Source organism: Pinus tabuliformis, chromosome 2_2 (genome assembly GCF_031772625.1).
Source record: "Pinus tabuliformis cultivar Carrire ecotype Pingquan chromosome 2_2, CPIR1, whole genome shotgun sequence".
NCBI classification, from domain to species: domain Eukaryota; kingdom Viridiplantae; phylum Streptophyta; class Pinopsida; order Pinales; family Pinaceae; genus Pinus; species Pinus tabuliformis.
In genome coordinates, this window is record NC_142300.1 from 1,045,488,395 (window position 1) to 1,045,511,472 (window position 23,078).

General features: G+C 38.5%; 1 protein-coding gene across 1 annotated transcript in view; it reads left to right on the plus strand.

The window, feature by feature from the left end:
• LOC149196948 (cysteine synthase-like) overlaps nucleotides 1-23,078 on the plus strand; it is a 108,601-nt gene that overhangs the window by 670 nt on the left and 84,853 nt on the right. The window contains exons 2-5 of the mRNA XM_089405691.1: nucleotides 12,195-12,304; nucleotides 12,396-12,453; nucleotides 12,739-13,002; nucleotides 13,354-13,491. Of these exons, the coding sequence (XP_089261817.1) occupies nucleotides 12,195-12,304; nucleotides 12,396-12,453; nucleotides 12,739-13,002; nucleotides 13,354-13,491 (570 nt within the window). The remainder of the gene's footprint in view (nucleotides 1-12,194; nucleotides 12,305-12,395; nucleotides 12,454-12,738; nucleotides 13,003-13,353; nucleotides 13,492-23,078) is intronic.

Consider the following 23,078-nt stretch of genomic DNA (forward strand, 5'->3'; position numbering starts at 1 on the left):
GCTCAGCGAGAATTATATGTACTTAGAGGGCTGGAATAGGGTTTCCTGAATTGAGCTGTGATAATGGTATTTGAGAATTGAACTGTGAAATCTTATTGTGAAACAATAGGAACCTAAATATGAAATTTTTCGAGTCTATTGAATGTCATGCCAATTCATTAAAACCTCTTACCTTATGATCTATTAACAGCAATGCCATTGCAAAGAAAAAATTTCTATATGATTTAATTAATGTCCTCAATCTTCTTACTCTACGAGTCTTTAGATTTCGCATGAGAGGTCCATCTGTAAGTTACACAGAAAAGTTGGAAGAGACCCTGTGGTTAAATGGCGAAGTGGAGAATTTGCCAGTTGCAGATCTCATGCTCCGTCCTTGTCTGGCAAAATGACACTCTTGCGATGGCCAATAATGTGTTTTGTTATCATTTGGATCTCATTCTCGGAGGGTAATTGTAATTTTCAAGGCTAACCACCGTCCGGATTTCTGCGTGGATGGCTGCTATCGTCTTTCTTCTCAGCTACTTGTCATTGCTGTAGTTGCACCGAAAAATGCCAAGCAATCAATATCAACTTTGCAAGAGTTAACTTAGATAATTGTTTCTGTGTGAGATACCTAATCCTCAGCGATTGGATGAATAATTGTAAATATGTAAATAAAGGAAAAATGAACAGTTAGAATAGTAACTGATCCTGGAAGTTGAATCTCGAAGGTCGCACCTTGATGTTATAAATTCTGTTCATATTAATGCAATATCATCCAATTTTCAGGGGTTATCTCCTTTGCCTGACATGGTATCAGAGACAAAATTAGGCATTTCTGCGTGGCTTAACTCATTTGCCAATTCTTTGCCATCTTCGGCCTTGCGACGCCATTCTCCACTCCCTGTCTGCGGCCTAACAAGGCAGGCGTTATTTTGACATGCTCACTTGGAAGCTGAAATTCATAGTACGATGTTACTCTGACGGGCTAGTCGAAATTCACAGTATGACGTTACTCTAACGTGCTCAACTCTTTATACCTAGTCTCGTGGTTTATGCCATAGTCTTTCTGATAATGTATGACCAACGAAGAATCACCTTTGGCACTTTTCCTTAGCAGCTTGGGCAATCTTCATCAGTACCGTGCGTGATTATGCCTTGTTTTGATTGTTGTGTCATTCCTAAGGCTCACCTCCCATTTAGAGCAACACAACGGAAGGTGTGGGATTGTGCTCTTCATGAAATCATTCAGAAGATAGAGATCGAAAGGCATTCTTGATGGAAATTGAAGGATTATCTTCATTATTGAACTCTTGTGATTCTTTACCACTTTACCCTGACCTCATTTGATGTGGTTGTCTGGTAGATCACGCTTGTTGATATTTTTGTAGCATCTGGCAGACATTTTGCCATGGGGTCTTGCTGATTTGACTAGGGGAGAATGATACATTCACCCATGGGGCCATGTTGATTTGGCTAGGGGTAAATGGCCCAGGGCAGTCTTTCTCCCATTAGCCAAGGATTTTGGTTCAGGGAGATTGGCCCAAGTACTCATATTGCCTACTGTGGGATGGAGTGATCTATTTTTTTATAGAGCAGGGTTAATTTTGTGCTTGTTGATGTTTTTGCAACATCGGGTAAACATTCTCCCATGGGGTGCGGATTTGACTAGGGGAGAATGATACATTCACCCATGGGGCCATGTTGATTTGGCTGGGGGTGAATGGCCTGAGGCAGTCTTTCTCCCATTAGCCTTGGTGTTTGGCTTGGGTAGATTGGCCCACAGTACTCAGATTGCTTGCTTCAGGACGAAATGATCTATTTTTTATAGAGCAAGGTTGATTTGTTTATTTGATGGAGTTTTTCAACCACTAGTGGAATAAACAATTCTAGTCTAATGTTGAGTTGTAATGTAGGCTCAATAAGTGAAGGGGTCTCTTGTGTTGAGGGGCTTCTTATTGGGTCACCACTCAACATTAGAGCTCTATATGGATGTGCATGTGAGGAGACACTAATTAACACAACAAGCTCATTTTATGTTTTCTAGTGGAGGAGAAATCTTTAGCTAAGGAGAAATCTAATCATTTTTCATCCTTTTTCATCATTCACTTCTGCTTTTGGAGGCTGCATGTGTGAAGGTTTGACGAACTTTGACCAACGAATTGATTGTTCCATACAGTCACATGCATGAGGGTTTGATCGCAGCTTTAACGAATGAATTAAATGTTTTGAACAACAACACATGTGAGGGTTTGACTACAGTTGACCATAGTTTGACTAGCTACATGTGCGGTTTTGACTAGAGTTTGACCATTGACCACCGATTTCTAAGTTGAATTTTGATAGAGTTGACCAACATTGACTAGCAATAGCAATATGGTGCCCAGTGTTAGAGTAGAATATAGGTTGGATGGTGCTACAAATTACAGATGTTGGAAGACTAGAATACTCGTCTTTTATGAAAATGGGATTCAAAATTATCCAAAGGAAAATGTCCCAGAACCAGAGAGTACTGAGGAGAAAGCCAGGCATAATAGGAATGAAGCAAAGGCTAAGACGACCTTGATAGATTCCATAAAGGACCATTTGATTCCACATGTTGTTGAGTTGAAAACTGCAAAAGAAATGTATGGTGCCTTTGTGGGATTGTTCGAGAGTAAGAACACAAGCAGGAAATTAGCCTTAAGGCATCAACTCCATAGTACCATGATGTCTAGATTAGATTCAATTGTCACTTATCTCATGAGAGTCTCTGTTATGAAACCAACTCACAAAAATATAGAAAAGATAGTTGAATGCCTTAGAATTCAGCGTCTTCGAGGGGGCAACCTCCTTTACATTACACAAATGAACAATTCTTGGATGATACAAATGAAAATACCTCCTTTCTATATATAGGAGTCTAAGGGGTCATAATATAATCAGAGCCGACATAACAATAATAATGTAAGGGCACAATAATAACAATAGTGGGCTTCTATGGGGCACAATAGTAACAATATGGGCACTACATGGGTACATCAATATAATAAGGGGGTTGTACTAATAACAATAAGGGGTTACACTAGTAGTATAGGGGCCTAACATGCCCCTCTCCTTCAAAAAGTGTTGTCCTCAATGCTTGAGTAGTTCTTGATGCTTCTGTATAAAATTCTTGTCCTCCCATGTGGAATCTTCAGCGGGTAAGTTCTTCCACTTGATGAGATACTCTGAAATTGATCGATTTCGTAGTTGTCGGGTTCTTGTTTCTGTGACTGCTCCAGGTTCCAATATGATTTTTCCTTCCTCTTCAATTTCTAGAAATATTGTTTGAATTGGGATCTTTTGCAACTTTTGAATAAGTGGCCATACTTCTTCGTCCTTCTTCCATTCATCCCTTGCTTCGTTTATCCAATCTGGTTGGATAATAGAAATGGCACAAAATAATGCTTCCACATCCTCATCCTTTCTCGAGAGTGCATCTGCAACAAAATTTTGCTTCCATTTTCTATAGATGATGTCAAAGTCATAACCCAACATATTTGTGACACATTTTTTCTATTCTTCCAAAGATAATAGTTGTTCTAAAAAGTATTTAAGACTATAATGATCCATTTTTACGTTGAAGTGTCTTCCCATTCGGTAAGGTCGCCATTTCTTAAGTGCATGTAGTATTGCCAACATTTCCTTCTCATACATAGCTTGCTTGAGATGTAGCAGTAAAAATACCCAATCACCTACATCAAAACATTTTTCACTACGATGTTGATCTACCTGTTGTTTCATTCGATTTTGCATCAAAGTGGCGTTATCCTTTAAAAGTTGGAGAACTTCTTGTTGATGCTCGATGTGATCTTTCACTGCTGGAACCTTTTTCTTCTTGATATGTCCTTCTATCTTTAGAGTTTGAGGAGTGGTAATCTCTTCCAATCCATTACAAGATATGGTCGGATTCATTTCTTGATGCTCGATGTGATCTTTCACTTCTTGAACATTTTTCTTCTTGATATGTTCTTCTATCTGGATAGTTTGAGGAGTGGTAATTTCGACCAATGAATTACAAGATATGGTTGGATTCATTTCTTCTTTCTCGATTTGATCTTTCACTTCTTGCACCTTTTTCTTCTTGATATGTCCTTCTATCTTGAGAGTTTGAGGAGTGGTAATTCTTGCCAATGCTTTACAAGATATGGTCTGATTCAATTCTTCTTTTTCTGGGGTTGAGTCCTAGCGTATATCCTCTTCTTTTGATGTTTCTTGATCCTTTTCTTCCTCCTCTTCATACTCTATGTAAAACAATTTCTTCTCAGCACACTTATGACCTTTAGTGCATTTGCTATCACAATTATAACAAAGCCCTTTTTCTCTTTTTTTCTTCCAATTGTTGTGGTATAACCCTTGTAGGTTGTGGAAGGCTAGGAGAAACAACACTTCCATCTTTATAGTTGTGAGGGGTAGACTTCCTTGTTGCCATAATTTTATTTTCCACTATGTAACAAAGCCCTTTTACTCTTTCCAATTGTTGTGGTGTTGCTCGAAAGAAGGTGTTGCTCTTTGTATCCTCATAATGTTCTATCATTTCCTCCATGAAAATTGACCACGTAACAAGTTGTTTACGAGAACAAAGACCTTTATACCATAAAAATTGATCCGGTTCTAAATATGAAGATGCAATACATACCTTTTGTAACAGTGGTACACCATGTAGATCAAAATATTGCTCCATCTGAAGTGTCCAATTTACCGGATCCTTGCCATCAAACTTCCTCATATCGCATTTTCTTGATTTTAGGAGCTCGATCTTGAAATGACTATAACTCAGTAATTTCGGTTCTTCCAGTTCTGAAACTGCGACCTGCTGTAGCCCTCTGCGTCCTCTTTCCAATGCCACCAGTTTGATCAAATTTAGATTCTCCAAGAAAGAGTTATGAACAATCTCCCAAGATGACCTGATTATATACCTTTTCAGAAGATCGAACTTGTATGAAGTGCCATGTGTCACTGTGTTAACCTTAGGATCTGAAAAATATACACAGGAAACTACAGTTTGTCCTCTTTCTGTAACTTCTTACGAAATTTCAATCTGATGCTCAAAACAAAAGTTATGATGATTTTCCCTAGGTCACCTGTTTGGAATGTAATTCGGGAGTCTGCAAAAAGGCCAACTTACTCAGATCATATCTCCGTAAATATATTGTGAAAATCTCTGAAATTTAGACCCGAGCTTCAGCGTGATTTCGTCTCAAATGGTTTTTTCTTTTCGTTTCTGAAACGTCGCAAAAAAGAAGTTATAGCGAAAATGCCATGATGACCTATTTGGAGCAGCGAAACCCTAGAATCCAAAGCTCTGATACCAAATGTTATGGAACCAACTCACAAAATGATAGAAAAGATAGTTGAACGCCTTAGAATTCAGCCTCTTCGAGGGGACAACCTCCTTTACATTACACAAATGAACAATTCTTGGATGATACAAATGAAAATACCTCCTTTCTATATATAGGAGTCTAAGGTGTCATAATATAATCAGAGCCGACATAACAATAATAATGTAAGGGCACAACAATAACAATAGTGGGCTTCTATGGGACACAATAGTAATAATATGGGCACTACATGGGTACATCAATATAATAAGGGGGTTGTACTGATAACAATAAGGGGTTACACTAGTAGTATAGGGGTCTAACAGTCTTCCAGTTGAGAGATCAACTTAAAGCCATTGGAGATATCATCGATGATGTAGAGCTTGTTACAATGACTCTAAATGGATTTCGTTCATGGGATCCATTTGTATAGGGTATTTGTGCACGGGTTGACCTACCCAAGTTTGATAAACTTTGGACTGATTGTGTCCAAGAGGAGGCCAGATTGTTGTCCAAGAATAGCTTGCAGAGACCTCAGGATGAAGAAACCCAAGCCCTTGCAGCTCATGCAAGGAAAGGAAAAGGAAGAAGAAACGTTGATAAGAAAAATACAGGTGGAAGATCAACTCTAGTTCAAGATAAGAAGAAGAAGGATCTTTCAAAGATCAAGTAAATGTCATACATTTGGTCACTATGCCACCCAGTGTCCTCAAAAGAAAATGAAGGGAAAACAACGTGCATCAACAACTGATGTTGATGATGATGATGAGCATATACCACAAAAGAAGACAAATGAATTTAAACTTGATAAGATTGCAGATGGACTTCAAAAAGAGTATTTCTTTGTCTTTGCTCTTTGAGGCACTATTATAAACAATAGTGATATTTGGTTGTTGGACAGTGGTGCTTCTAGGCACATGATAGGTTCATGATATTCTCTCACAAATTTGACAAAGAAGGATTCAACATTGCAGGTGGAACTTGGAGATAATTCCAAGTATGCAGTAAAAGGAGTTGGGACAACATCATTTCAGTTGGAGTTTGAAGATTCTCTACACATGAGAGATGTATTGTTTGTACCAGGATTGAAGAAGAACTTGATCTCTATTTCAGCGTTGGAGGATAGAGGTTACATAGTTGCATTTGTAGATGGTCAGGTTCTTGTATGGCCTAAGGGCTCAAATATAGACTCAGCATGAGTGTTTAGTGTTCAAGAGGGAGGACTGTATAGATTGTTGAGACATCTAGCCTAGGCATTGGTACATGACAGTATCCATTTATGTGAGTTATGGCATCGAAGATTTGCTCACTTGCACTATAGGGCTTTGCCAACATTGAGGAAGATGGTTACAGGTCTTCCACAGCTCTAGGTAGGGCATGAGTGTGTTTGTAGGGGTTGTGCACTTCAAATGTATGTGTATCGATGATAGTATCATCTTTGGGTGGTTTCTTGTACTATGTGACATTCATTGATGATTTCTCCCAAAAGACATGGATCTACTTCATGAAGACCAAGGATGAGGTCTTCAGCAGGTTCCAGGAGTTCAGGGCTCAGGTAGAGAACTTGACAGGGAAGAAGATCAAGATTTTGAGGTTAGATAATGGAGGAGAGTATACTTCCAAGGACTTCAATGATTTCTGCAAGGAGGTAGGGATCAAGAGGGAGTTGATAGTTCCTTACAACCCTTAGTAGAATGGGGTTGTGGAAAGGAAGAACAAGTCCATTGTGGAGGCTGTCAAAGCAATGATTCATGATTAGGATTTACCCATGTTCTTATGGGCAGAGGCATCCAACACGACAATTTATGTTCAAAATAGGAGTCCTCACCGAATATTGGAGGACAAGACTCTTGAGGAGGCATTCGTAGGAGTGAAGCCAAAGGTTAGTCATTTGAGGATATTTGGTTGTCTAGTATACATCCACGTGTCCAAGGAGAAGAGGAAGAAGTTAGAACCTTTTGGGAAGAAGGGTAATTTTGTGGGATACAACAAGGCTTCAAAGGCCTACATGATCTACGTTCCAAGACAACGTTAGATTGAGGTTAGTCGGGATGTTACTTTTAATGAGGAGGTAGCCTTTAGGAGCTGTAGAGAGTCTCATATGGAGCTTGATAATGAGGAGCAAGAGGTTTCGAAGGATGTGGATACATATCCCTCAAGTCCAATTGTTCATCCTTTATATTATCAGGATTTCGTAGAGCCAGCAGTGGACCTGCCTAGAGATGTTGCAGAGGCCAGGAAGAAGCCAACATGGCTTCGTGACACTTTGCAGGATGCAAAGAGGCATGCAGCTCCCAGTGGTACTTTCAGGGAGAGTAGACGACCACAACGGTTCACGAGTTATATGGCATTGATGAGCCACATCAATGACTATAAGGGGGGAACTGATTATCCAATGCTTTTGGCGCAACATTGGGAAAATTGGGGTAAGTTGGGCAAAACTTGTGAAGGAAGCCAAAATTGGGGCTAAGTGGAGGAAACTTGTAACCCCAAAGGGGATCTATAAATAAGAGGGGTAAAATCATTTTCTCATCAAGGTTGATTGAACTTTTTTGCTTTGTGTGCAGAGTCTCTGAGGGTTTTAAGACCCCTTTTTCTTTTGATTGGTTTTGGTGGTGATGATCCCACCCTAGCTAGGCCCTTCTTTTCTCTCATCTGATTGGCACAATTTTCTAAGGCACTTTTGTTTGGTTTTTGGTAGTCAAGGAGAGACATTCGTTGGGCTTTAGGCTTGGAAAGTATTTTGTGGCTTTTGTGGCATGAACCTAGGGCAACGAGGCAGTTGGAGAAGCGATGAGCTGGGTTCAAACATTTTGATTGAGGTGGTGACCTCTTTTCCAACTTTGTCTGTGGCACCACAACTTGATTGAGGGCAGATGAGGACAACAAAGGTCATTTTGGTCATTTCTAGGGTAGTGACATCCTTGACTAAGCTATAGAGGGACTGTTCAGCGGAGTTAAGGACTGGTTAGGGCAGTTCCAGGGCAACAGAGCCATTCATTTGTCATCACAAGCTCTTTGAGTGACTTTTGTGACAATAAAGAAGCTTTTTAGGTTGAATTAGGACTGCGGTTTCATCATTAGAAAGACTATCAACAACAATCAAGCCCTTGTAACGACACTGAGATTTGTAGCTTGGCTATGGTAGCAAGTTAGTAATTGAGGTCCCAATTAGGTAGCGTCATCTTTCTAAAGTTTGGGCAAATAAACATTGGACAACGCAAGGTCAAACCCTGGTTGTTGGAAGGCTAATCCCTTTACCTGTGGCAACAATTATATTCAGTTGACTAGGGTAGTTGAGAAGCAAAAAAGAGACAACAAAGTTTGGCATTGAAGTTGATTGAAGGTTAGATTTAGGGCAATGGGAGTATTAGTAACTGTTGTGGACTTAAATTTGTAGTGTGAAATATTGGGTTTATAACCCCATTTTGTATTACTGGATTGGTATCATGTGCCTGAGTTATTGATGAAACTGAATGTGAATTTGTGAGTTATTAGTGTAATGATGTAATCCACTGTTTGCCTACGCTATTGTGCATTTAATATCATCACTGTCTAAGAATGAAATTAGATACAATAATCTTGGTAAAATCTGTCATATGTTCTTTAACCCTATTGTCGCAAGATTTAGCAGGCCTTAAAGGGAGAAATCCCACAAAGCATAAACTAGACCAAGAAGCAATAATAGGGTAGTGACCCATTGTCACCACAGCCAAAACCCCCCTGCTCTTTATGGATTTTCACCAATGGGAGGAGTCCCGGTCGAGAGAGATCACGATAGGTACTCTAAGGTTAAGGTATGAAATGATCTCGCTAGTAGCTCTTCAAGAAAGACTCAATTTAGGCTCAAGGCTTCACAAGGAAGCAATTTGCTTTCTATGATGAGACCTAGAAAGAGGGCACAAGACCTAGGGTTTGATAAATTAGGCGAGAGTTGGAGTATCCAAAGGTCAAGGCAAAGAGAAAAGGTTTCTCATGATGTGTAACAGCTAAGACAAGGCTCATGAAACCTTCAAGGAAGCCCTTAAGTCAAGGAAGGAGAACTAGGGGTTCCCTCTTAGGCAAACAACCAGGGCAATAAAATTTATGGTTGAAATTGAAGTGGATACCCACCAAAAGGATAGATTTTGTGGCAGATAGTATTTGCATGTGTGAAGCGGGCTGCTATATTTTTGCTGGAGAAAAATCCCAAGTTTTATTGTTTTATATTTCCTGTAATTCTATGGATCATTTTTCCTGGAAAGGGAGCCTATAATTTCTCTAAGAAAAATTTAATGAAGAGAGACTGGAGGGTTAAAATAATTGGTGTTCTTGTTTTTTTTGGCTCAATTTCTGAAATATTTTCTGCTGCTATTTGCTGAGTTAAAGCGCCAAAGAATTTTCTGTTTGTAGTTTTTAGATTTTCTTTATTCATTTACTAGGTAAAATAAGCTATGAGGGTAAAATAACTGCATGAGACATTAAACCTGAAACTGGCACTTGAAAAATAAGAACATGCCAAGCTCCAAGTGATATCATCATTGAGAATAGTGTTGTTAAAATCGCGATTTTTTCCCGAAGCCGATATTATCGCGAGTAATACTCGCATTTTTTTTTATACGCGATTTTTTTCCAAGTTATCGCCAAGGGTCGGGGCAGCGTGGTTTTATAAGGGATGCTAAATGTTCAAAATGCAATGTTTTTTGAAAGAAACAAATAATTTTTGAGTGGGGCAGCTTAATGATCAAGCCTAGGCCCTAGTATTGATATGCTATTCATGGTAATGTTAAATTCTTAAAGTAAAAGTGACATTCTCCTTAAAGGAGAATGTCACTTTTACTTAAATTTTTAACATTACCATGAAATGACTCAGGATGTTTGAGAGTGGTTCTGGCCTCATTGGATTTCATATGGAGAAAGTAGAATTTTAGATTTCATTCAAAATCCAGCGGACTTATCAGTTTTTCAGGATTTCAGGATTGGGAGATTGTAATGTTTCCAGGTGACGCCACCTGCTCGGGCTACCCTTGCCACCAGTAGAGGACGTGGTCTACCTCCTATAGCTCCTACTTCTAGTTCTTCAGCTTCTAGAGCACAACAGACTCCACTGCCAACTCCACCAGCACCAGCATCTACATCTAGAGGGAAAGGGAAAGCTGTGGCATTTTCTCGCAAGAGGGGCAGAGGAAATCAATAGGATTAGACTTTAGTTATTTTCTTCATTTTATTGTATATGACATTATGACATGATGAGATACATTATTATATTTTTGTTGATATTTTAGCACTAGAAATGATATTAAACATCTTATATATTAGTTCTTTTATCATATTTATGTGTCAATGTATTTATTTTATGTTGTAGATGGTTTAGATATTAAAAAAATTGAAAAAAAATGAAAAAAATGAATATTTTTGTACCAAACGATTTTTTCCCGATTATTTCCGATCATTTCCCGATAATTACGATTTTTTCCTCATGCCGATATTATCTCGATAACGATTAATGCAACATTGATTGAGAATGACTCCAAGGCATGAACATTCCATGAGATTGTGTCCAATGCTCTACCTCTACAAGCCTCCAAGGTTCCAATGCCTCTCCTCCATTTCCTCCAAGGCTCCAATGCTCCTCCAAAGCAGTATTCTTGTCCGGGGACTGCAACACATACATGACTGCTCCCTCAACCCAAGTTAGCTTAATTCAGGTACAAAACTCCATGTCAGTGATCCAAGTGTGTCCATTGTAGGAATTTTGTAAAATTGCAAGTTTAGAAATTTCACCTTTTTACTAGAGGTTTCTTGGATCCAATTCATGTGAATTATCTTCCTTGGGACTGGTCTAAAATATGATTGACAACAACAAAAAATGGACAATATTTCACTTCATTTCAGCCTCAATCAAGACAATCCAAGAGAAAATATACCAAATGTATGCCAACAAGTTTCAGCCCTCTAGGGCAATCTTATCAAGCGTAAATCAGATCTGAAATGTACTTTATGACACCAGTAAATCTGCCATATCTTCTTCAAGCACAATGTTAAAACCTTAGCAATTTCAACTGTAATTTATGTCAAATTAGTAATACAAGTGCTGGAATTTATCAAATCGTGAAGAGAATGATAGCTGAAAACCAAATTTGAAATAAGACAATTGTGGGCAGCTGAAAATTTTGTGTGTGTGTCTATATATATATATATATATATATAATAACATGATATAGTATATGACTGGCCATTAGATTGGATCCATGCCACACTATCAATTGGACACCCATATGTTCCTCAACTTGAGCGTTTGATTGCTAAAGCCCTTATGCAACGTGAGTCACCTTCACAGAAATGTCAGTGTAAAAGCTTAGAGAGGGAAACCTTTATGATTGCGAATTGGAAGAACCACAAGAGCATGTTCTCACCTATTGGGTTCTGTTGTGTGTGTATCTGTGATCAACTTATTCAATTAGTTTCTTAAGTGCAAGGCTCAATAGAAATGGATTTTAGCAGATCTTAACACTTTCCTTGTCAATGAATTACTATACTATGTATGTCCCTGTCCAGACTCCATGCCATGCCAACTGCAGACAATCTCAGATTTTGAGGTTGTTTATCATTGTTTGTATCTACGAGAATGTTTATTATTGTTTGCATGCAGAGTGAGGCACATGGAGTACAATGTTTGAAAGGGACAAATATCAACTCTAGGGAGATCAAAAGGATCGTTTTGAAGGCTCCCTACTTTTTTTCTTTCTAATATTGATATTTCAAATAATAATTGCCTGAAGATAGGAAATGGATCTTTGAAAGTGTAATTATTATGTTGCTCAGCTGGGGATGATTCATTGCGAGGTATATGATTATGATGCTAATTTTTTTGTATTCCAACTGCAACAGCTGATTGGAAAGACACCAATGGTGTATCTTAACAGTGTTGTGAAAGGATGCGTTGCAAACATTGCTGCAAAGCTTGAAATCATGGAGCCTTGCTGTAGTGTGAAGGACAGGCAAGTTCTTCGTTTGGCATCTTGATGATTGCAATGAGAAACGTTCATTTTAAGAAACTGTAGTAATGCTTATTCTTCTCATTCCTTGCAGAATAGGCTACAGTATGATAACTGATGCTGAAGCCAAGGGTGCCATTAGCCCTGGCAAGGTAAGGTTTTTTCATAGAAGGTCATTTGAGGCTGTCAACTTTCTGTTTAATTCCTATTCGTTTTTTCCTTCAACAAGTCAATTTCTAAGCGAGGCTGACTGTAAGGCTTAAGCTTATCGGTAACTTTAGTAGGACTGTATGTTAGCTAAATAATTAAAGAGACAGCTTCATTAGCATCTTTTAACTTGCGGGAAACATATGCATTTCACTTGAAAATCTATGTGCACGGGAGGAAACATTGCATATCTTTTTGCAAAGATTGTGAAGATGTGGTTTTATCTACAGAGCATTCTTGTAGAGCCAACTAGTGGGAATACAGGGATTGGTCTAGCATTTATTGCTGCAGCTAAGGGTTATAAACTTATCCTAACTATGCCGGCATCTATGAGTCTGGAACGGCGAGTACTACTAAGAGCTTTTGGAGCAGAGCTTGTTCTCACAGAAGCTGCTAAGGGCATGAAGGGAGCTGTTCAGAAAGCTGAGGAAATTTTGAATAAAACACCTAATGCATACATGCTTCAACAGTTTGACAATCCTGCAAATCCCAAGGTATGGTAGCCAACAATGACGAATCTTTATTTTTGCTTATTCATTGATTCAGACTGAATTTCTTTCATTACTCTTATAAATTATACAGTGTTTCATTACTTGCTTAGATTTTCAAACCCTTCTATTCCCTCTTTTTATCTTCCTGCAATGTTTCTAGCCTATATTTGTTACTGTTTTAAGAGATGCGCTAGGCACTCTTTATTTCGCTATTTGTACTTTTTTTGACTCTCCAGTTGCATAGAGTCTATACCTTTCTCTAGTCATGACTGTACATTAAAACAACTTTATTATCTTTTAGTCCAGTTAAGCTTAATGACCACTTAATATATCACCTTTCAATTGTTTTTGTAGGTCCATTATGAGACCACTGGACCTGAAATTTGGGAAGACACAAAGGGGAAGGTTGACATTTTGGTTGCTGGGATAGGAACTGGAGGGACAGTTACTGGTGTTGGTCGATATTTAAAAGGCAAAAATCCAAATATCAAGGTCTGTTTAGTCCTAAAAACTCCGATTTTATAGAAGTATTTTTTTCCCAAGATCACTGCATTTGATATTTCAGAGTTTGAAATCAAAATATACATTCAGCTGTCTTGTTCAGACTCAAGAGACTTAGCCTCAGAACTAGCATTTCACTGTCTGTACACTGTAAACGCAGTCCTATGACTACATAAGTACAGTCTTCTTAGTTTCCACAAGGACACCTTGGCAAGCCACTAAACAAAATCAGGACTCAATGACCCTATATTATCACCAGCTAAAACAAAAACAAGGTCTAATTTACACATCCAGCCTTTTCTGTCAGCAACTGAGGATTAATACAACTGTCTTTCTGAGACTGAAAGGAGAGTCTTCTCTCTGAATTCATCTTCAGTTAAGGCACCCTCCTGCAAGAGTGAATTTTCTTAAGACAATTAATTGGCATTAGTATTAAACTCTCTTTATACATGTGAGAAAGAAATGATATCCAAAGTACTTATCACCTCCTGTACCCTGTTCTTAATTGGCATTAGACATAAATTTTCAATTATGCATAACTGATTTGCCCAATCTATCCAGAGTTTGGAGTCTCCAAGTCAGTTTTATAGGAATTACTTCATATTTTGTTTTAATATTTATGAATACACACAGTGCTGTGATAGGGGTTTATTTCCTCTGTATTTAATATTTATGATATACCTATCCACAGTGCTGTTATAAGGGTTTATTTTAACAGCTAGGCAGATTTTGTTCATTCGACTGATTTACCAGTCACACGTATGTCCTAATATAATTGTTACACTTATCTGATATCTTTGGTTTAATTATTTACGAACTAATAAATTGGATTTCTTGCAACCGTACAATTTTCTTATGCAGTTATGGTTCGGAATGACTTAACACATTTCTGTTGCTTAATACTGCAATAACCTCATTGAAGAAATTAATTACCTACAAACAAGTTTGTATGGTGATTGCATTGATTCAGGTCAAATCAATGTTCCACCAAGACTCTGGGACGGGGAGATGCGAGTGTGGCACAGGGAGGATGTGGTGGGATACCCTGACATATATATATATATATATATACACCCTGACATCTCCCCATCCCCCCTAAGTTTCCTATACATATTCAAAATATATATTCAATAATGAAAGCATAAATATATTGATCCATACATAATTGAATTAAATAATGAAATACACTGATCCATCTTCATTGTTCATATTGGCACATACATCATTCATCCATACACCACGAGATTCAATGATGAAATACATTGATCCATATTCATCATTCATCATTCTAGAATCTAATTAGTACTAAGCAAAATAGACCATAGTAGATGCCAATGTTATCAGAACCAAACTGGTGATTAAACCGGAAAACCATCTGAACCAAGAACTGATTGGAACTTGACTGGAACTGGTAAAAATACCAGACCAAAAATCTAGTTGACCAAAAACACCTAAAATATTCAAATTTCAAATATATAGATATTCATGTGCATCCATATAAATCCAAACCATTTATACATAAATAAGCAAAAGTTTTCATTTATATAGTATGTAAGGGTGCACATAACCAAAATAGCACTGAGTGCAATCTGTCTCTGAACCAAAAATACATCAACAAACAGGCTCTATATGACCTCTAGCATCCAAAATAATCATGCTACAACAAATACCTACATATCATCAATATCATTACCTATATTGGGATCTTCGTCATCAATATCACCCTCTAAGTATTAAAAATAAGATAGAAAAAACGTAGCATGTCAAGTCAAGATTTTGTTTGAGTGATGGGTACAATTTTAGTAGGGTCATGATAGAGGAGTTCGACAACCAATGCCACTAACATCAATTTACACAAAGGGCTTGGTGCTCTTGATTAAATACTAGTTCTATACCCTCGTAAATGACAAAAGCCAAATGGAAATGTTGCAGTCCCCCTGATCCTAAAATCCCAAAAAACTGTTAAGGTTGCTGGATTTTGAGTGAAATCTAAAATTAAAATTTCTCCATATGAAATCCAATGAGGTCGAAACCACTCTCAAACATCCCGAGTCATTTCATGGTAATGTTAAAAATTTAAGTAGAAGGATGCACTTTTACTTTAAGAATTTAACATTTCCATGAATTGCATAGCAATAATAGGGCCACAAGCTTAAATATTAGGCGTCCCGATACAAAAATTCTTGAAACTCAAAAGGGGTGCTTGTGGGTGTCCCCCTTTTGAGGGGGTGCACCCAGAAGCACCTCTTTTGGGGAGATGCGTCCCCTACATTGGGGAAACGTTTCCCTCTGCGTCTTCCCACGAGTGGTCCAAGAATGTGAAGTCGGTTCCAGTATTTGAAAATAAACAACTAGGGTAAGACTGGAAGAATTGTCAGTGGTAGAGAATTGTGAAGTCACAAAAAGTTACAAAAAGTCACAAAAATGCAGTTGCAGATCCAGACAGAAAGGGGCAGGAAAACTTTGTCGCAATATTGAGAGCAGGAAAGAACATTTAAACATTGTGGTAAGGGCATGCCAGAAGCATAACACAAGCAAAATTGTAGACATAAGCCAGACATATGTGATGAATGTGGATGTCAGACTAAGAAGAGAAGCCACACCATTGCAGTAGAGCTAAAGATGCTAAACAAGGAAATAATCTTGTTAACAGTTGAAATAAAAATACCCAGAGAAGATGTCTGCAAGGTTGCATATTAATTTCTCTACAAGGTTTATAAAATTTGCACCATAGAAAAAATAGAATTGGGAGGAACATGCTAGTGTTATTGAAGACAAAAATGATGTCTACAATGTTCACAGAAATCGAACAACCTACAATAGAGAAGTGGGGACAAAAGAAATAAGATAGATATGTTGCAAACTCCACAAAAACTTGAGTAGAAGTAGAACTATGAGGGCAGACAAATGCCCAAGAGAAAATCAACCAGTACCCACGAACCAGATAGATAAATGTTTCCAGAATCCAAGCAGATTGACCATAGAGGGCATAAACTAAGAATAGAGGAAATTTGTCCAGACCAGGATGTGAGAACCCAGAAATGTAGATGTTGCAGACAAGAAAGACAAGTACAGAAATTAGTGACAGATGTGGTAGATGCAGTGTTGGACACCTAATCTTAAATGGGTTAGTGTGGAAGTTGAATGGACAAAAGCAGTCCAAGAGACCTTGGGATGTGAATCCCAACGGTCACATAATGTACTATAAATGTAAATCTCTTGTTAATAAAAATGTACTGCATGATTTATCTTTCATATTGTCTTTGTTTTCCATGTGTGTTTAACATGGTATCAGAGCAGGTGTATTCCTGCCCTGCATAATTACTGTGAGCCATTTGGTTTATGGCCTTTATGTGCAGGTTATTTCTGCCATGACTTGTGCATTTCATAAATATTTTCTCAGCTAAATTCTAGCTGCAACCTCTGTCAAATTTTCAGCCCTATTTTTAGAATTCCTAAAATTAATTGTAACTCCTTGACTGCGCCCTCTGCACTCCCTGGGCTGTGCATATTCCTTTCCTGTGTGCTGTCTGCACTGTCCATGAGCGTTTCATGATAATTACGCTGCTCCTGTAGCTGCTCCACCTGCATTTAATACGCTGCTCTCTGCATACGAAACGCTCCTTCACCCAACGCTATTTGTGCCATTCTTTACCTGCGCCCTCTGTCATTTACTGTCCTGACCTGGTATGAGAACAGATTATTTCTCAGATTGAAGCATCAAGGACGTTGGAAGGACATAGCCAATGTGTTTCTTCCGTTGTCTGGGTCGAAAAAGATACTATTTATTCTGCCTCTTGGGACCATTCAGTGCGGAGTTGGGATGTTGAAACTGGCGTTAATTCATTGACAGTGGGTTGCCGGAAAGCACTGCATTGTCTGAGTATCGGTGGTGAAGGCTCTTCACTAATTGCTGCAGGCAGGGCTGATTCTGTGCTTCGAATATGGGATCCGCGTATGCCAGGGACTTTTACTCCCATTCTTCAACTGTCATCGCACAAATCCTGCGGGGGAGACATGTCCTGGTATCGATATTGAATGGTAACCTTTGAATGCTGGGATGTAAGATGGTTAAAACCTTGAAGTCGAAGAGTTGAAACAATGGTTTGCAAATTTGAATCTTTGTGTTCAAATATTGGTGCGTTGGTTCATATATCTGATGTGAATGTATTCATGGTATGTTATATATCTTGATTGTTGGTGTATTGACAATTTTGATGGTATCACTGTGTTGCATAATACTGCGTTACCGTAACTGTTGCTTGGTTAACGCCTCTCCTTCCACACACCTTCTGCCTCTTTATGTTTCTGCATATGTGAAATAAGAAGTTTGAAAACAGTGTGAGTAACATCAGCCAAATGATTACTAATCTCACTCAAAAATCGTGGAATGACTGCATTTGATGTCTCTGCAAACATTTTACGGAGTAGCATTTTGACAAGAGAATCCCTGTCTTGCACCGTTGAAGACCACTTTGGAACAAGACGCATTATCCTATCAACATCCATGCCTGAACCTGAATGTGAAGCTGCGCTGCCAGAATACTTTAATGATTCTCCTACTTGTCGAGGATGCTTTGGAAGAGATGCATTCTGAACATTATCTCTAATACAGTCAAGAAGAACAGATATCACATTGCATGGATGTGCTTCCATAGAAGCTCGGTGCTGGTGGAGGGATTTTGTGCCAGATTTTGTTGTCCATAAATTTTATTATTTCTTGGTACTCTGAGAGTGTTGCTGTTTGATGCGGACGAGCCATGGGTAGAATAAAACAAAGCGCAAACACTTTGTGTGAAGACCGCTACCAATAAAGGTAGGCATTTGGGTCCAGTTATTCTAGGAAACAATTATATGTTGAACTATATGTTGAACCAACCTGTGATGGTTTAACATCAAGGCGGTGATCAATATCAATATTCCAATTATCACCGTAAACTTTTGGTACCACTCCACCCACCACAATTGCATTTGTTGGAGCCGCATTTCCTGTATTACTGCATCTGGCGGGTTTCGTCGTGGGCTGGGATTCCTGGTTCCCGAATTCTCCTTCGTGGCCCTCCATGAATCCACTTTAAGTACGGGGGATTCTTCTTCTTCGTCATAGATTTCGGGGGATTTCAGTTCTACCTCGTTCTCGTTTCCATGGGCTTCTCCCGCGATTGGATAATCACGCTCCATTGCAAAGGGTTCTTGTTTGAACCTGTACTCTAAAAGACGTTGGTCATTGCGTTTCTGACTTAGTTGGTAATGCAAATAACATGTTTCCTCCTCTAGCTTTGTAATGGTAATTTCCATCAGGCCATTCCTCTGAATTCGATACAGCTCAACACAGAAGAGCCAGTGATTTGGCGGCCCTCGGATTAAGAGAGATTGGAGCCTCCACGCAGGATCGTCGAGAGCTTGAATTTGCGAGTTGGAATTTCTGATGGGCATCCTGGCGGAGAGTTTAATTCTGTACTGTCATTACTGCAGGCTGCTGAAGCAACTCAGAGTCAAAATCATCTGACGGTGTTACTAAGGACGAAAGGAATACAACTTTTGGTTGGGTCAATTTGTTACTGTGCTTCAAGAGATGTACTCATCGAAAATTCTTTGACAGATAATATTTCCTCACTTTTTGAACATGTATCAATCAGAGTTTAATTTTCTGGGATGTATTTAGGTATTCCTTGCTATCAGCAGAGTTAGCTACTCGCTCATCAAAGTTGGATGCAATTGCAAGAAGCTGATGTGTTAAGGAAGGCCACAAACTTGGCAATTGTAAGGTATTATTGATATTCATTGCAACAACAGGTATGAATATTGAATAATATAATGAAAATCTGAGTATTAATAGTTGAATAGACCATTGTGAGTGAGCGATAGTGGCAACAAGAATATTTTTACCTCTTAGTATGAATAGTGCTGGAGGCTAGAAATCCTTCCAGCTCGAGGACCAGTGAATCAGGGAGTGAGGTGTTGAAAGGATCAACGAGCTTAGTGAAAGGACATTGGGTAGAAAAGGAGCGAAAAATTTATATGGTGTATGGTTGATAAAATATAGAAGCTAATCTCATTTCTGTTGGGGTCTTGTCATTGCTGGAAAAGAAGAGCTTGTGGGCTGCAAACCTGTCAAGCTGAAAATTATGTTAAGGCAGCAATATTGGACTTGCTGTGTAGAAATTGAGGCATAAGAAATTGTGAAGTGAGAACATGAGCAGACATAGTGCAAATTAATTCTTGTTGAGAAGTTGGCAAATTAATTTCCTAAAACCATTATTGTTTCTACAAGTACATTTTTTGGTCATTTATTGATTTGATTGTTTGAACAATGGAGAAAAATCATGGATTATTAGAGTTATTAAGCACTCTAATCTTATCTACTGATGGAAGTACAGTTGAAGTCAACAAAAACACTCTTAGAGATATTCAAAAATCTTTACAATATGCACAGGAAAAGATTGATTTTTTGCAGCTTGAGACAAAGCTACAACAAGAAGAATTACAGCAGTGGAGTCATCATTCTGAACCTGTTTCTGTTCGGAAAATTGAAACAGACTCCCATAAACAGCAAGACACTAATGTTGCAAATTCAGTGCCTAATACAACAACAGATTTACATGCAGATGCAGAAACTCAGTCTGCACTTCCCAAGCCCATCATCAGACCTTGGGAACAGCTTGTCCACAACAAGCACAAAACTGGTCTTGGATATGACAAGGACTTGTCCTTTCATATTCCAGACTACTCAAAGCCCATTCAGTTTTAGAGTGCTGGATTCATTCATGACAGTTCAGCTGCTCCTCATGACAGTTCACCTCCAGCTGTTCCAGACTCTTCCCCTCTTCCACATCAACAACAACAACAACAACAACAACAACAGATCGTGAAATGCCAACACTGTGACCGAGTTGGCCATCTGAAAGATCACTGTTTTGATCTTCATCCATGTAAGCACTGTCATAAAACCAGTCACTCTTCACACAGATGCTTCAGAAACAAACGTCCTGCAAGAACAAAGATTCATCTTGGATGGATCGCTTCTTGGCAATGGGCATCAACAGCCAAGAAGATATTCCAAACACATGTCAGAACTTGTTCCAGAATATTGAACAGTCTTGCAGTTGAGTTTTCTCCATCTTCTCACCTTGTATCTGACAGGGGGGAAATGATGGTCATCTACAAGCTTCAAAGTCACATCAAGCGAGCCTGAGCCACAACCTGCCACACCAGTTTCAGAGTTGTAGCCAGAGACAAAGATGCCCCTGAGCATGCCTTCAGTTGGCAATATGGGACACTTCCTCTAGCAGAAGACTTCAGCTTCTTGCCATTTTTGGAAGAGTTCCAGGAACAAAATTGAGAACACTTCCTCTAGCAGAAGACACCAGCTTCTTGCTAGCTTTGGAAGAGTTCCAGGAATTGCATTAAGCATTCCAGAGTTGTTGGTTATCCTTAAACCATCACAGAGTTGTTGGTTATCCTTAAACCATCACAGGTTGAGACTTCCCTTTTCAGGTTGAAGTTTTACCTTTTATGCGGGGTGAGACCTCCCTTTTATGGTTGAAGGTTTCCCTCTTTAAAACAATAGGATCACTTCCTCTAGCAGAAAATTTCAGTTTCTTGCCAGTTTTGGAAGAGTTCCGGGAACTGCACTAAGCGTTCCAGTGTTGGTGTTCATCCTTAAACCACCGCCCTTTATACCAACATTTCATAGAGCACATTCAGCCTAGTGCTGCCATGCATTTTTTGCACATTTTGTATTACAGCTCTCTTCTTGGACTCATACATAACCCTTCGGATTAAGGGGGGGAATGTTGGACACCTAATCCTAAATGGGTTAGTGTGGAAGTTGAATGGACAAAAGCAGTCCAAGAGACCTTGGGATGTGAATCCCAACGGTCACATAATGTACTATAAATGTAAATCTCTTGTTAATAAAAATGTACTGCATGATTTATCTTTCATATTGTCTCTGTTTTCCATGTGTGTTTAACATGCAGTAAGAAAAACTGCAAACGTGGATGCCCAATATTATTTCTTTCAGTCAATTGGAACAAAGGTATTTTCCTTTCTTCGTGTGAAGACATAAATGTTTAAAATATTGCGATGATGATTACATTTAAAATAACTGGACCAAGAAAAGAATTAGGAAAGTTGGAATGGGTCAGGTGCACAAGAGTCACAAGACATTCCCAGAACAAGAAGATGACCTTGTTGTGAAGTGCGAATTGACTCTAGGTCCTGAATGTTTGTAAGTATTTGGTTTGGTTGCATAAAAAAGTTAAAGGAAAAAGATGGAAGGTCTAGTTGATAAAATCAAAATGTGGTATTGGGCTTGGTATTAATTCTATAATGATGTTGTCCTTGTTGGAACTCGTTGTTCCAGCATAAAGTAAGATACTATTTCATATTAAAAAATGAAACGAGACAGTATGCATATACCCTTGGAAGACTTAAAAAAAGAGAGAGGGATGATGCCCATTCAAATATTATAAACCCTAAGAAAATGTTAAATCTGACAGCATTTCCAAGAATGAGATAACAAACATAAAGGTCGACATAGGAAATTCAGTGGCATCCTTAGACAACTTGCTTGTAGAGTCTGATGGAAATCTTGAGATAGAGGGGTGCTTAATCTGGTGATTATCTAATGACCAACAAATAGGGCAGTTCTACCCTTCAACATGAGATGATGGCCATCCAATGGAGCACCAGTGGTGGGTTTTGGAGACACAATTGTTGTCTGCAGATAACATATAAGTTTATAACTAAATTACCGTGATAGAGAACCAATGAGTGTCATTTATAGTTTACCCAAATGCCTTGGTGGATGAAGATGGACCTATATGCAATCGTTACATCATCAAATTTCGTAGTCTGGAGTTGTATTTCTCCATTATTTTTTTTATTTTTATTTTTATTTTGGTTGGAAGTTGCTTCCAAAGATACACCCCAAGGGGCTACCTTGCATAACAAGTCCTTTCAGCTTAGATGCTAGGTCTAAGGGGTAGCTGTTCTATCATATTCACCTGGGACCTACACCCAACCTCATCCCTTTTTAAAGTGACATTTGGGTTGGTTAGACAACAAGAAGAAGGAAACCTTCAGGCATAGTTTTCAGATTAGAAAATCATTAACCAGACCAGAATCAGGAAAAAATTCAGCCAACCAAAATATACATAAATTATTTAAATTTTGATATAAGTAATTCTATTTATGTACATGAATGCAGATCCAAACCATTATAGACAACGAATGCAAATTTTCTCATATATGTAGAATGAAGGTTGTATATAGAAAAATGGCACCAAGTGCAATACAATATAAGCCAAAATACATAAACATTGAGGCTCTAAATCACCTCTAGAGTCCAGAGAACATCATACTAGAGTCTGCAATCAAAGCATACTCCGTAAACACACAATTCTAAATCCTCTTCCTTTACAATCTCTATATAGGTTTGCCATTAGTTGATCTCTAAATCACTAGTTGATGGCCAATGTCACATGGTTCGGGTTCGAGTTCGGGTTCGACAATGATTGGGTTCGGTTTGAGTTCGAATTTTTTGATGAGGTTCGCTATTAGGTTCGTCTATA